The 10,716-nt window shown below is 50.5% G+C and overlaps 1 protein-coding gene across 1 annotated transcript in view; it reads right to left on the reverse strand.

Annotated features, from left to right (window-relative positions):
- Positions 1–4,525, reverse strand: part of GPC1 (glypican 1) — a 135,643-nt gene extending 131,118 nt beyond the window's left edge. The window contains exon 1 of the mRNA XM_075340925.1: positions 3,608–4,525. Coding sequence (XP_075197040.1) covers positions 3,608–3,773 — 166 coding nt within the window. The 5' untranslated portion in view covers positions 3,774–4,525. The remainder of the gene's footprint in view (positions 1–3,607) is intronic.
- Between the last annotated feature and the right edge of the window lie 6,191 nt (positions 4,526–10,716).

Genomic DNA, 10,716 nt, shown 5'->3' on the forward strand with positions numbered 1-10,716 from the left:
GCCATCGCGTCTGACGCTGGAGTTCGGTTCAGTGCGCCTGACCCTGGAGTTTGGGTCATGCGCACTACTTCAGTTTGAAGCCAGGACGCGTACACCCAGCTTCATAGTGCGCATGACCCAAACTCCGGGGTCATACGCACTGAGCCAAAATCACCTATTGAGTGAGGTCATCCTGTGATGCTGCATATTCATTAGTATGATAGTACGTTCCTGTGGGTGTACTATCATGTTAATGGCTGCGACTGGCCGGGGAACTAACGCCCAGGGGACTAGTGCCCTCGCTCATTAGCAGAAGGTAAAAGATCTTTGGAAATACTTTTTCTATAGATCTCTTTATCTATGCTAGTGTATACAGGGACAGTTAGGCAGGGATTAGCAATATGCACCCAGAACTGCTCGTAGTTCTGGGTGCATATTGCACCTGACAGGTCCCCTTTAACTGAAATGCGTATAAGCATAAGAGAATATATCACTACAGAACTGGTAACCCTGCTGTCATGTAATCCTCTATATAACCCAACCCCCACCACTGATTGGCAGCTTTCTGCCTATGCACTGTATACACAAATAGCTGCCACTCTATGACATGGTTGGGGTTCTATAGAGTCTAGTATCACGAGAACTAGCAGATCTGAAGCAAATAAAGTGATTTTATCAACACTACGGCAAGAAGCCCAATTGATGAACTGCTGAAATCAGGGTGCCTACCCCTAGTTTATGCCATTTTCAGATGGGGCAGCAAAAACCTGGTGACAGATTGTCTTTACCCGATTTCTATATTTGCCAGAATTACCATTATGAGTATTTGGCACATAAAGTCATATCAAGTATTTTTTTTTTATTTGTTTAAAACACTCCTTATGCTTTGCTCAAAAAGATGTCGTAACTTAAAAGGAAAGAGACAGAGCCAACGTGCCAGCAAGTGCCAAAACTTTACCTTAAAGGGAACCTGTCACCACGTTTTTGGCCTATTATCTGCGGCCACCACCACTGGGCTCTTATATACAACATTCTAACATGCTGTATATAAGAGCCCAGGCCGCTGTGACAACATAAAAAACACTTTATACTTACCTAACGGTCGCACGGTTGGCCTTGTGGGTGTCTCCGTTGTCCGGTGCCGACGCCGCCTCTTTCGGCCATCTTTGTGCTCCTTCTTCTCTAGCCGTGGTGCATGACGCGTCCGACGTCATCCACACTCGCCGGCATTCAGGTCCTGAGCAGGGCAGATCAAAGTATTGTAGTGCGCCTGCGCAGGACCGGCGAGTGTGTATGACGTAGACACGTCATACACACAGGCTTCAGAAAGAGGATGAAGATGGCCGAAAGAGGAGGCGCCGGCATCGGAAAACTGAGACGCCCATATGGCCAACCGCGCGACCGTCAGGTAAGTATTATAAAGTGTTTTTTATGTTCTTACAGCGGCCTGAGCTCTTATATACAGCATGCTAGAATGCTGTATATAAGAGCCTGGTGGTGGTGGACGCAGATTAGACTGCTTTCACACATCCGGTTTTTGCTGTGCAGCACAATCCTGCTCTTTGCAGAAAAATCGCAACCGTTTTTTTTTGCCGCCGGTTGCGTTTTTTACACATAGACTTTCATTAGTTCCGGATTGTGCCGCATGGCCTTGCGTTCGGTCCGGCATATTTAGCCCATGCGGCGGCCGGATGGAACGTTGCCTGTCACGTTTTTTTGTCCGGCAAAAAAAAAACCGCATTGTGCGGCATCCGGCCGATGCGGCGCTTTTTCCAATGCATGCCTATGGACGCCGGATGCGGCAAAAACCGCATCTGGCCGCCGCATGCGGTTTTTTGCACTGCGCATGCTCAGTAGCGTGCCGCAACCGGCAAAAAACGGACGGGCCGCATGTAAAAACTTATGCAAAGGATGCGTTTTTTTTCGCCGCATCCGTTGCATAGGTTTTAGAGCCGGATTTAGCCGCACTGCTAAAACCGGATGTGTGAAAACAGCCTTATAGGCCAAAAAAAAGGTGACAGGTTCCCTTTAAGAAGAGTTGCACAAAGTAATAAAACCAAGAGGAGGTATAAAGTTAGAGAGAAGTTTCTGAAGATGTGAATCCAGCGGGAATCATTGTGATACAGTTGATGCATTTCCAGAATGTCTAATCTAAGTGTGACATGTCCAGAAATTACCCAGGATCAATGTGCCCCATAAGGTGGATTTTAGCCCCTGTCCCACACACCATGAAAAGAAACACTAAGGATGGAGAAACTTGTATCCTAACCAAGCGTCTGTGTCATCAGCCCCATAAATAAGTCCAATTAAATCAATGACTACCACATAAAGCTGACCTGACTAACTTATAACACTGCCCAGAAGCATTCAGCGAGGCACACAAAGGCCAAATAATGAACAGTAACAACCTTGTAATATGCAGAGGACATCACTTTGCGCTCCATGTTTAACTATTTACCTTCACCGATGAGCAAGGGAGTGTATGGCGTTACTGTATCTCGAGAAGTTCCAAGAACCGAAATACAGCGCAATGCCAAGTATGTGTCATTGGCCTGACATCAACCTAATGCACACAGCTACATGTCTGAGCAGGACGCTGCCGGTGAGCTGCCCGTCTCTACACACCTGGAATCTGAGCAGAACATAGAGAAAAGCTGTCAGCCTCGGTACACAGATGAAATCTTATTACAGAACACACCTATAAAATGTCAATCAGGGGCACCAACTTCAAAAAGACTGTGAGAGCTCACCTGAGATGTCAGGCAGGGTATGCAGGTGAGATCCTTCTGATAACTCACCAAAGATGTCAAACTAGAGGTATACAAATGTGAAGAAATCAGGTAGAGGAGCTCTATGGAGTGTCACTGAAGAATTTTATAACCTTGAGATGTTTTTAGAACATATTTTAGGCATAACTGAGGAGCTGAGATCACAAAACATACCTAAACCTGAAGAAGTGTCTGCTACATATCACGGGTGATATACAACAAGGTATCATTAGGTAGAACATTCCGTCACAATCTTCAATGACCAAACCCTGGAAGAAGACATTATGAAGAGGCTGAAGGGCTAATCTGAGCTCTAGTTGATTGAATCATTACTTCTTCTGTCAGGGAACCAACCTGAAAGACCAATTTATAGGAAACTGCAGTATAATGGCACCCTAGACGAGGACACTACCTCCACTGATGAGGCACTTATGGGAGAACAAGGACAGAGGCCTCATACAATGGGCTGCGAAACTCCATCCATTGTGATCCCAGATCAATTATTCAATCTGAGCTTTCTGAGCAGAGTTTATTCTCCATATTGCCGCCTTATGAAGTAGTTGAGCCGGGTATCTCCATCACATGTAACAGCGCACAATGTTACAGTGTGGGGTTGCGATATCTTATGTTGCACCTATGACTATATATTGGGTGGCATCTTCTGGTCTCCTAAAGACCCTGTATTTATCGTAACCCAAAGTTCTTCTATCTAATCCTATATTATCTGTATGTTCTCATTGTAGACGTGTCATGCATTGGCATTTAACCGGCAGAAGACTGCACTTATTGGTGGTTTCTGGAGCATTTCCTTCTCCCTGTGACCCCCCCATTCCCATACAGCCCCCCAGAGCAGCACTCACCTGATATCTCGGACTGGGGGACTCCGCTTAGGCTGAAGCTTTTGGCACTATACACCTGTCTCACTGCTTCACAGCTCTTGGCTTTGTTCCCCATCTCTCCAGCTGCCCAATGCACAAAGAAGACAATCCCGAGATGCCACCACAAATGCCCACATGGCCACTCCATGTCCTCAGTGGATGGGATACGCAGTGAGGCCAAAAAATAAACTTGTGGAAGTAAAATATATTGATCACAGGCACAGGCAGCAACATGCACAGTTCACCAGGCAAAAAGCCCTTGAGATCTTGTCCTGTATGGCTCAGGGCAGCTCACAGTGAAAGCACCAGCTAGCACATCATGAAGGTGGCTGCAGGGCATTCATGTGACATCAGGGGCACAGGGGACCCCAGGATATGAAGCAGGCAGGGGGGCTGGCACAGGGCATGTCCAGGATGTGGAGGCTTCTACATGGAGGCAGTGAGTGCAGTGCACTGGAGCTGTGACTCTGGAGCCAGGCAGCTGCAATGACTCCAGGGAGGAGGATGCTCAGCCTGTGATGCTGGGGTGTAGTCCTTTATGGGGGGAATGGAGTAGAGTGAAGAATTGCCAGAGCTCACAGGACAGTGGCGTCCAGCTGCAGGGACCACACAGATATCACAGCTGGGAGAATGCAGCCTGTACCTGCTGCCTCCAGACTACAGCAGTCAGTGAGCAGGATCCTCCCCCATTGGGGCTCAGCAGGTCCCTTCTGTGAGGGTCACACAATGTAGTGATGTCCACTCTGGCACTGACTGAGGACACGTCAGGCTGCACAGTGCTGGGCAGGGGCGCTGACCTGCGGCTCTCGGCTCAGGCTGCTGCCGGCTCCGGGGACGATGCTGCAGCAGAGGTGGATGATGCTGCGGACTGCCCGCTCCCTCCACAGACTGAAGCGGCCACTGAGCGCTGCACGAGCACATTGCGGAGGATCAGCCAATCACAGGCGGCGGCACATGGCGGCTCTGCAGCACAGTCATCTGTGTGCTGGTTGGCTGGTGGCGGCCAGAGGTGGGAATGGAGGGTGCGAGGTGGAGAACTGAGGGTGTGAGGTGGGGAATGGAGGGTGCGAGGTGGGGAATGGAGGGTGTGAGATGGGGAATGGAGGGTGCGAGGTGGGGAATGGAGGGTGTGAGATGGGGAATGGAGGGTGCGAGGTGGGGAATGGAGGGTGCAAGGTGGGGAATGGAGGGTGCGAGGTGGGGAATGGAGGGTGCGAGGTGGGGAATGGAGGGTGCGAGGTGGGGAACTGAGGGTGTGAGATGGAGAACTGAGGGTGTGAGATGGGGAATGGAGGGTGCGAGGTGGAGAACTGAGGGTGTGAGATGGGGAATGGAGGGTGCGAGGTGGAGAACGGAGGGTGTGAGATGGGGAATGGAGGGTGCTAGGTGGAGAACTGAGGGTGCGAGGTGGAGAACTGAGGGTGCGAGGTGGGGAATGGAGGGTGCGAGGTGGAGAACTGAGGGTGCGAGGTGGAGAACTGAGGGTGCGAGGTGGAGAACAGAGGGTGTGAGATGGGGAATGGAGGGTGCGAGGTGGGGAATGGAGGGTGCGAGGTGGGGAATGGAGGGTGCGAGGTGGAGAACTGAGGGTGCGAGGTGGAGAACTGAGGGTGCGAGGTGGGGAATGGAGGGTGCGAGGTGGGGAATGGAGGGTGCGAGGTGGGGAATGGAGGGTGCGAGGTGGAGAACGGAGGGTGTGAGATGGGGAATGGAGGGTGCGAGGTGGGGAATGGAGGGTGCGAGGTGGAGAACTGAGGGTGTGAGATGGAGAACTGAGGGTGTGAGATGGGGAATGGAGGGTGCGAGGTGGAGAACTGAGGGTGTGAGATGGGGAATGGAGGGTGCGAGGTGGAGAACTGAGGGTGCGAGGTGGAGAACTGAGGGTGCGAGGTGGAGAACTGAGGGTGCGAGGTGGAGAACAGAGGGTGTGAGATGGGGAATGGAGGGTGCGAGGTGGGGAATGGAGGGTGCGAGGTGGGGAATGGAGGGTGCGAGGTGGAGAACTGAGGGTGCGAGGTGGAGAACTGAGGGTGCGAGGTGGGGAATGGAGGGTGCGAGGTGGGGAATGGAGGGTGCGAGGTGGGGAATGGAGGGTGCGAGGTGGGGAATGGAGGGTGCGAGGTGGAGAACGGAGGGTGTGAGATGGGGAATGGAGGGTGCGAGGTGGGGAATGGATGGTGCGAGGTGGGGAATGGAGGGTGCGAGGTGGAGAACTGAGGGTGTGAGATGGGGAATGGAGGGTGCGAGGTGGGGAATGGATGGTGCGAGGTGGGGAATGGAGGGTGCGAGGTGGAGAACGGAGGGTGTGAGATGGGGAATGGAGGGTGCGAGGTGGGGAATGGATGGTGCGAGGTGGGGAATGGAGGGTGCGAGGTGGAGAACTGAGGGTGCGAGGTGGAGAACTGAGGGTGCGAGGTGGGGAATGGAAGGTGCGAGGTGGGGAATGTAGGGTACGAAATGAAGGGTGCAAGATAGGGAATGGAGGGTGCGAAGTGGGGAATGGAGGGTGTGAGATGTAAGGTGCAAGATGTGGAATGGAGGGTGCGAGTTGGAGAACGGAGAGTGCGAGATAGGGAATGGAGGGTGCGAGGTGGGGAATGGAGGGTGCGAGGTGGGGAATGGAGGGTTCGAGGTGGGGAATGGAGGGTTCGAGGTGGAGAACTGAGGGTGCGAGGTGGAGAACTGAGGGTGCGAGGTGGGGAATGGAGGGTGCAAGGTGGAGAACTGAGGGTGCGAGGTGGGGAATGGAGGGAGCAAGGTGGAGAACTGAGGGTGTGAGATGGGGAATGGAGGGTGTGAGATGGGGAATGGAGGGTGTGAGATGGGGAATGGAGGGTGTGAGATGGGGAATGGAAGGTGCGAGTGGGGAATGTAGGGTGCGAGGTGGGGAATGTAGGGTGCGAGGTGGGGAACTGAGGGTGCGAGGTGGGGAACTGAGGGTGCGAGGTGGAAACAGAGGGTGCGAGGTGGGGAATGGAGGGTGCGAGGTGGAGAACTGAGGGTGTGAGATGGGGAATGGAGGAGGTGGGGAATGTAGGGTGCGAGATGGGGAACGGAGGGTGTGAGGTAGGGACCTGAGGGTGCGAGATGGGGAATGGAGGGTGCGAGGTGGGGAATGGAGGATGCGTGATGGGGAACGGAGGGTGCGAAGAGGGGAATGTAGGGTGCGAGGTGGGGAATGGAGGGTGCGAGGTAGGGACCTGAGGGTGCGAGATGAAGAGTGTGAGGTGGGGAACGGAGGGTGCGAGATGGGGAACGGAGGGTGCGAGGTGGGGAATGGAGGGTGCGTGATAGGGAACGGAGGGTGCGAGGTGGGGACCTGAGGGTGCGAGATGAAGGGTGTGAGGTGGGGAACGGAAGGTGCGAGATGGGGAACGGAGGGTGCGAGATGAAGGGTACGAGGTGGGGAATGGAGGGTGCGAAATGGACAAGTGAGGGTGCGAGTTGGGGAATGGAGGGTGCGAAATGAAGGGTGCGAGGTGAAGAACGGAGGGTGCGAGGTGAAGAACGGAGGGTGCGAGGTGGGGAATGGAGGGTGCGAGATAGAGAACGGAGAGTGTGAGATGGAGAATGGAGAGTGCGAGATGAAGGGTGATATTTTGAAATTAAAGGTGCAAGGTGGGGAATGCAGGGTGCGAGATGGGGAATGTAGAGTGCGAGGTGGGGAATGAAGAGTGTGAAATGAAGGGTGCGAGGTGAGAAATGAAGGGTGCGAGGTGGGGAATGGAGGGTGCGAGGTGGGGAATGGAGGGTGCGAGGTGGGGAATGGAGGGTGCCATGAGAGGAACGGAGGTGGCAAGGTGGCAATGTATGGTGCAAGGTGGAGAACGGAGGGTGCAAGGTGAGAATAGAGGGGTGCGAGGGGGAAATAAAGGCTGTGAGGGGAAGAATACGGGGTGCGAGGTGGAGAACACAGGGTGGAAGGTGGAAATGAAGAGTGCGAGGCGGGAATTCAAGGGTGTGAGGTGGGGAATGGAGGTTGCTAGGTGGGAATGAAGGGTGCAAGGAAGGGAACGGAGGATGAGAGAATGGGAACGGAGATTACTAGATATGGAATGGTGCAAGGTGGGAATAGAGGGGTGTGAGGTGGGGAAGAAAGGTTGCAAGGTGGGGAATGCAGGGTGTGAGGTGGGGAACGGAGGGTGCGAGGTGAGGAATGGAGGGTGCGAGGTGAATAATGGAGGGTGCCAGGTGGGGAATGAAGTGTGCCAGGTGGGAATGGAGATTGCCAGGTAGGAATGGAGGGTGCCATGCTGGAATGTATAGGGCAAGGTGGGAATGGAGGGTGCGAGGTCTGGAACGGAGGATGCGAGGTTGGGATTGGAGGGTGCCTGGAGGGAATTGGGGGTGCAATGTGTGGAATGGATATTGGGAGCTGGCAATGGAGGGTGCGGCTTGAAGATTGACAGGTAGGAATGGAAGGTGCAAGGTGGGGAATGGATGGTGGGATCTAGAAATGAAGGGTGCGAGGTGGGGAATGGAGGGTGTGAGCCCTCCATTCCCACCTCATACTTTCCATCCCCCACCTTGGTGGGAATGGAGGAGGGAAAGTGGAGCATCTGCACCAGAATATAAGCTGTGTATACCTCTATATAGTATGTGATTGTGCCACACAGCAGCCTCGCTGTGCATGGACCATAATAACAAATCCTGTGTGTTTTATGTAAAACTCTCAGCGCAGGGAAACGCCAATTCTGCACTGATAACATTGTGTATGTTGCTATTTTATGGTACTTCTTATTTATCATTGTGGTTTATCACTAGAAAACCGAATATAAGATTGCAACAACAACCGAGTACACAGAAGAAAATGCAAGCTCATATTTATTTTATTCTTTCTTTTCACCTTTCTTCCCTTTGTTTCTTCTTACCCTTCCTTTCTTTTCCTCCTTCTTTCTTCTGTAATTTTTTTCATTATTTCTTTCCATCTTTTTTCCCTTCCTTCTTACCCTTTCTTCCTTTCTTTCTTTGTTTCTTTCTTTCTTTGTTTCTTTCTCTCTCTCTCCCTCTCATAATATGGATGCAGTTTATAGACCCAATCATGGCTGCAACAGACGAGGATCATGGTTCTATAGAACATAACTCGGATTACCATAGAATATAGTGATCTGTGTTTGACTTAGAACCGTGGATGTCCATGTGTTGTGGCCTTAATATAACCTTCTGAAACCTGCCCACAGAATGGAGCAAAGCTCTAATATCACTTGTGATAGCTATCTAATCCATCTATCTATCCAACTAATATTAATATCAGAAGACCTGGAACATGTAATATGTATTTTAAAGACCTAACCAGTATGAAACACAACTGATTATTTAAAGGGCTATTCCAAACTCCAAGATCCTATCCCCATATATAGTAGGTATAATAATATTAGCAAATACCTCCAATTAGAAATGTAGTATAGTTCTCCTGATTAGCTATGTTACTTGCCTCGTGTAGGCATGGCAGCAGCCTAGATATCCAGGGTTAAAACCACTAGCAACTAATTGTCAATATATTTGTAATCCTAACCAAAGATACCTGAGCTACTGCCACGCCTGCACATGAGGTAAGTGACATAGAGTCATGGCTGATAGCGCTAGCATCCTTGAAATTTCTCCAGAAAATGAAGTATATCTCTCAGAAAATTATTGCCATTAGACATGTTTTGTTATACATATGTTTATTTCCTTTGAGTGTTTAGGAAAAAGCCAAAAAAACAAAGGAAAATCTAATATATAAAGCTCAGTATGTGTGTGTGTGTGTGTGTGTATGTCCGCTAAAGGAATTTGCACCGTCGCATTTACAATCACGAAATTTTGCACAGACACCCCATGTGACCCAGGGAACGTCATAGATTATGTTCTGACGGGAAAATTTAACCCCGCGCTTTACAGTTACTCTCCAAAATCCTGTCTACATTAAACTGAATGGAGGTGGGAGCTACAGGCTATTAATAGCAACTGTCAGTGGTTGCTATAGAAACAAAATAACTGTTAGTATAAGAAGATAAGTGTGTGAGGTAATAAGATGTATGTGGTGAGACAGATAGAGAGAAACAGAAAGAGAGAGACAGAGACAGACGGGCAAAGAGACAGACATGGAAAGAGACAGACCTGGAAAGGACAGATAGGGAAAGAGACAGCCCTGGAAAGAGACAGACCTGGAAAGGACAGATGGGGAAAGAGACAGCCCTGGAAAAAGACAGACGGGCAAAGAGACAGACCTGGAAAGAGACAGCCCTTGAAAGAGACTGCCGGGCAAAAAGACAGCCGGACAAAAATACAGACGGGCAAAGAGTCAGGTGGGCAAAAAGACAGACGGACAAAGAGACAGACGGCAAAGAGACAGACTGAGAAAGAGACAGACTGAGAAAGAGACAGACTGGGAAAGAGACAGACGGGGAAAGAGACAGACCTGGAAAGAGACAGGCAGGGAAAGAGACAGACAAAGACAGATGGGGAAAGAGACAGACGGGGAAAGAGAGACAGACAGACAGAGATAGAGAGAAACAGACAGACTCAGAGATGGAGACAGATAGACTGATACAAATAGAGACAGAGAGATAGAAACAGACAGAGACATAGACACAGACAGACAAAGAAAGAAACAGAGAGACAGACAGACAGCGACTGAGAGAGAGACAGAGAGACAGTTACTATCCCGGGCAACGCCTAGGTACTACAGCTAGTTGGATATAAATTCACACAAAAATCTAAAAATGGGCGGACAAAATTATTGGCACCCTCGACTTAATATTTGCTTGCACACCCTTTGGAATAACTACTGCAATCAATCCTTACTATAACCATCATCAAGCTTCTTCCACCTCTCACCTGTAATTTTGTGACCACTCTTTTTTTTTTGCAAACTGCTCCAGGTCTCTCCTTTTTGAAGATGCCTTCTCCCAACATCAATTCATACCTATGTGCACCCCCATGAAAATAAAAAAGCCTATATTCACGTGCGGTGACTGTGTGAGGTTCCAGGTGTTGGAACGCGCAATGCTGGGGCTCATGTGACATTTTGATTCACGAGCCCCACGACCAATCACCGATGGCTTCAGTCTCGCACACCTGTTACTTGCCACAAGTGAACAAGCTTCACA

The sequence above is a fragment of the Anomaloglossus baeobatrachus genome, chromosome 3 (assembly GCF_048569485.1).
Source record: "Anomaloglossus baeobatrachus isolate aAnoBae1 chromosome 3, aAnoBae1.hap1, whole genome shotgun sequence".
Classification (NCBI taxonomy): Eukaryota; Metazoa; Chordata; class Amphibia; order Anura; family Aromobatidae; genus Anomaloglossus; species Anomaloglossus baeobatrachus.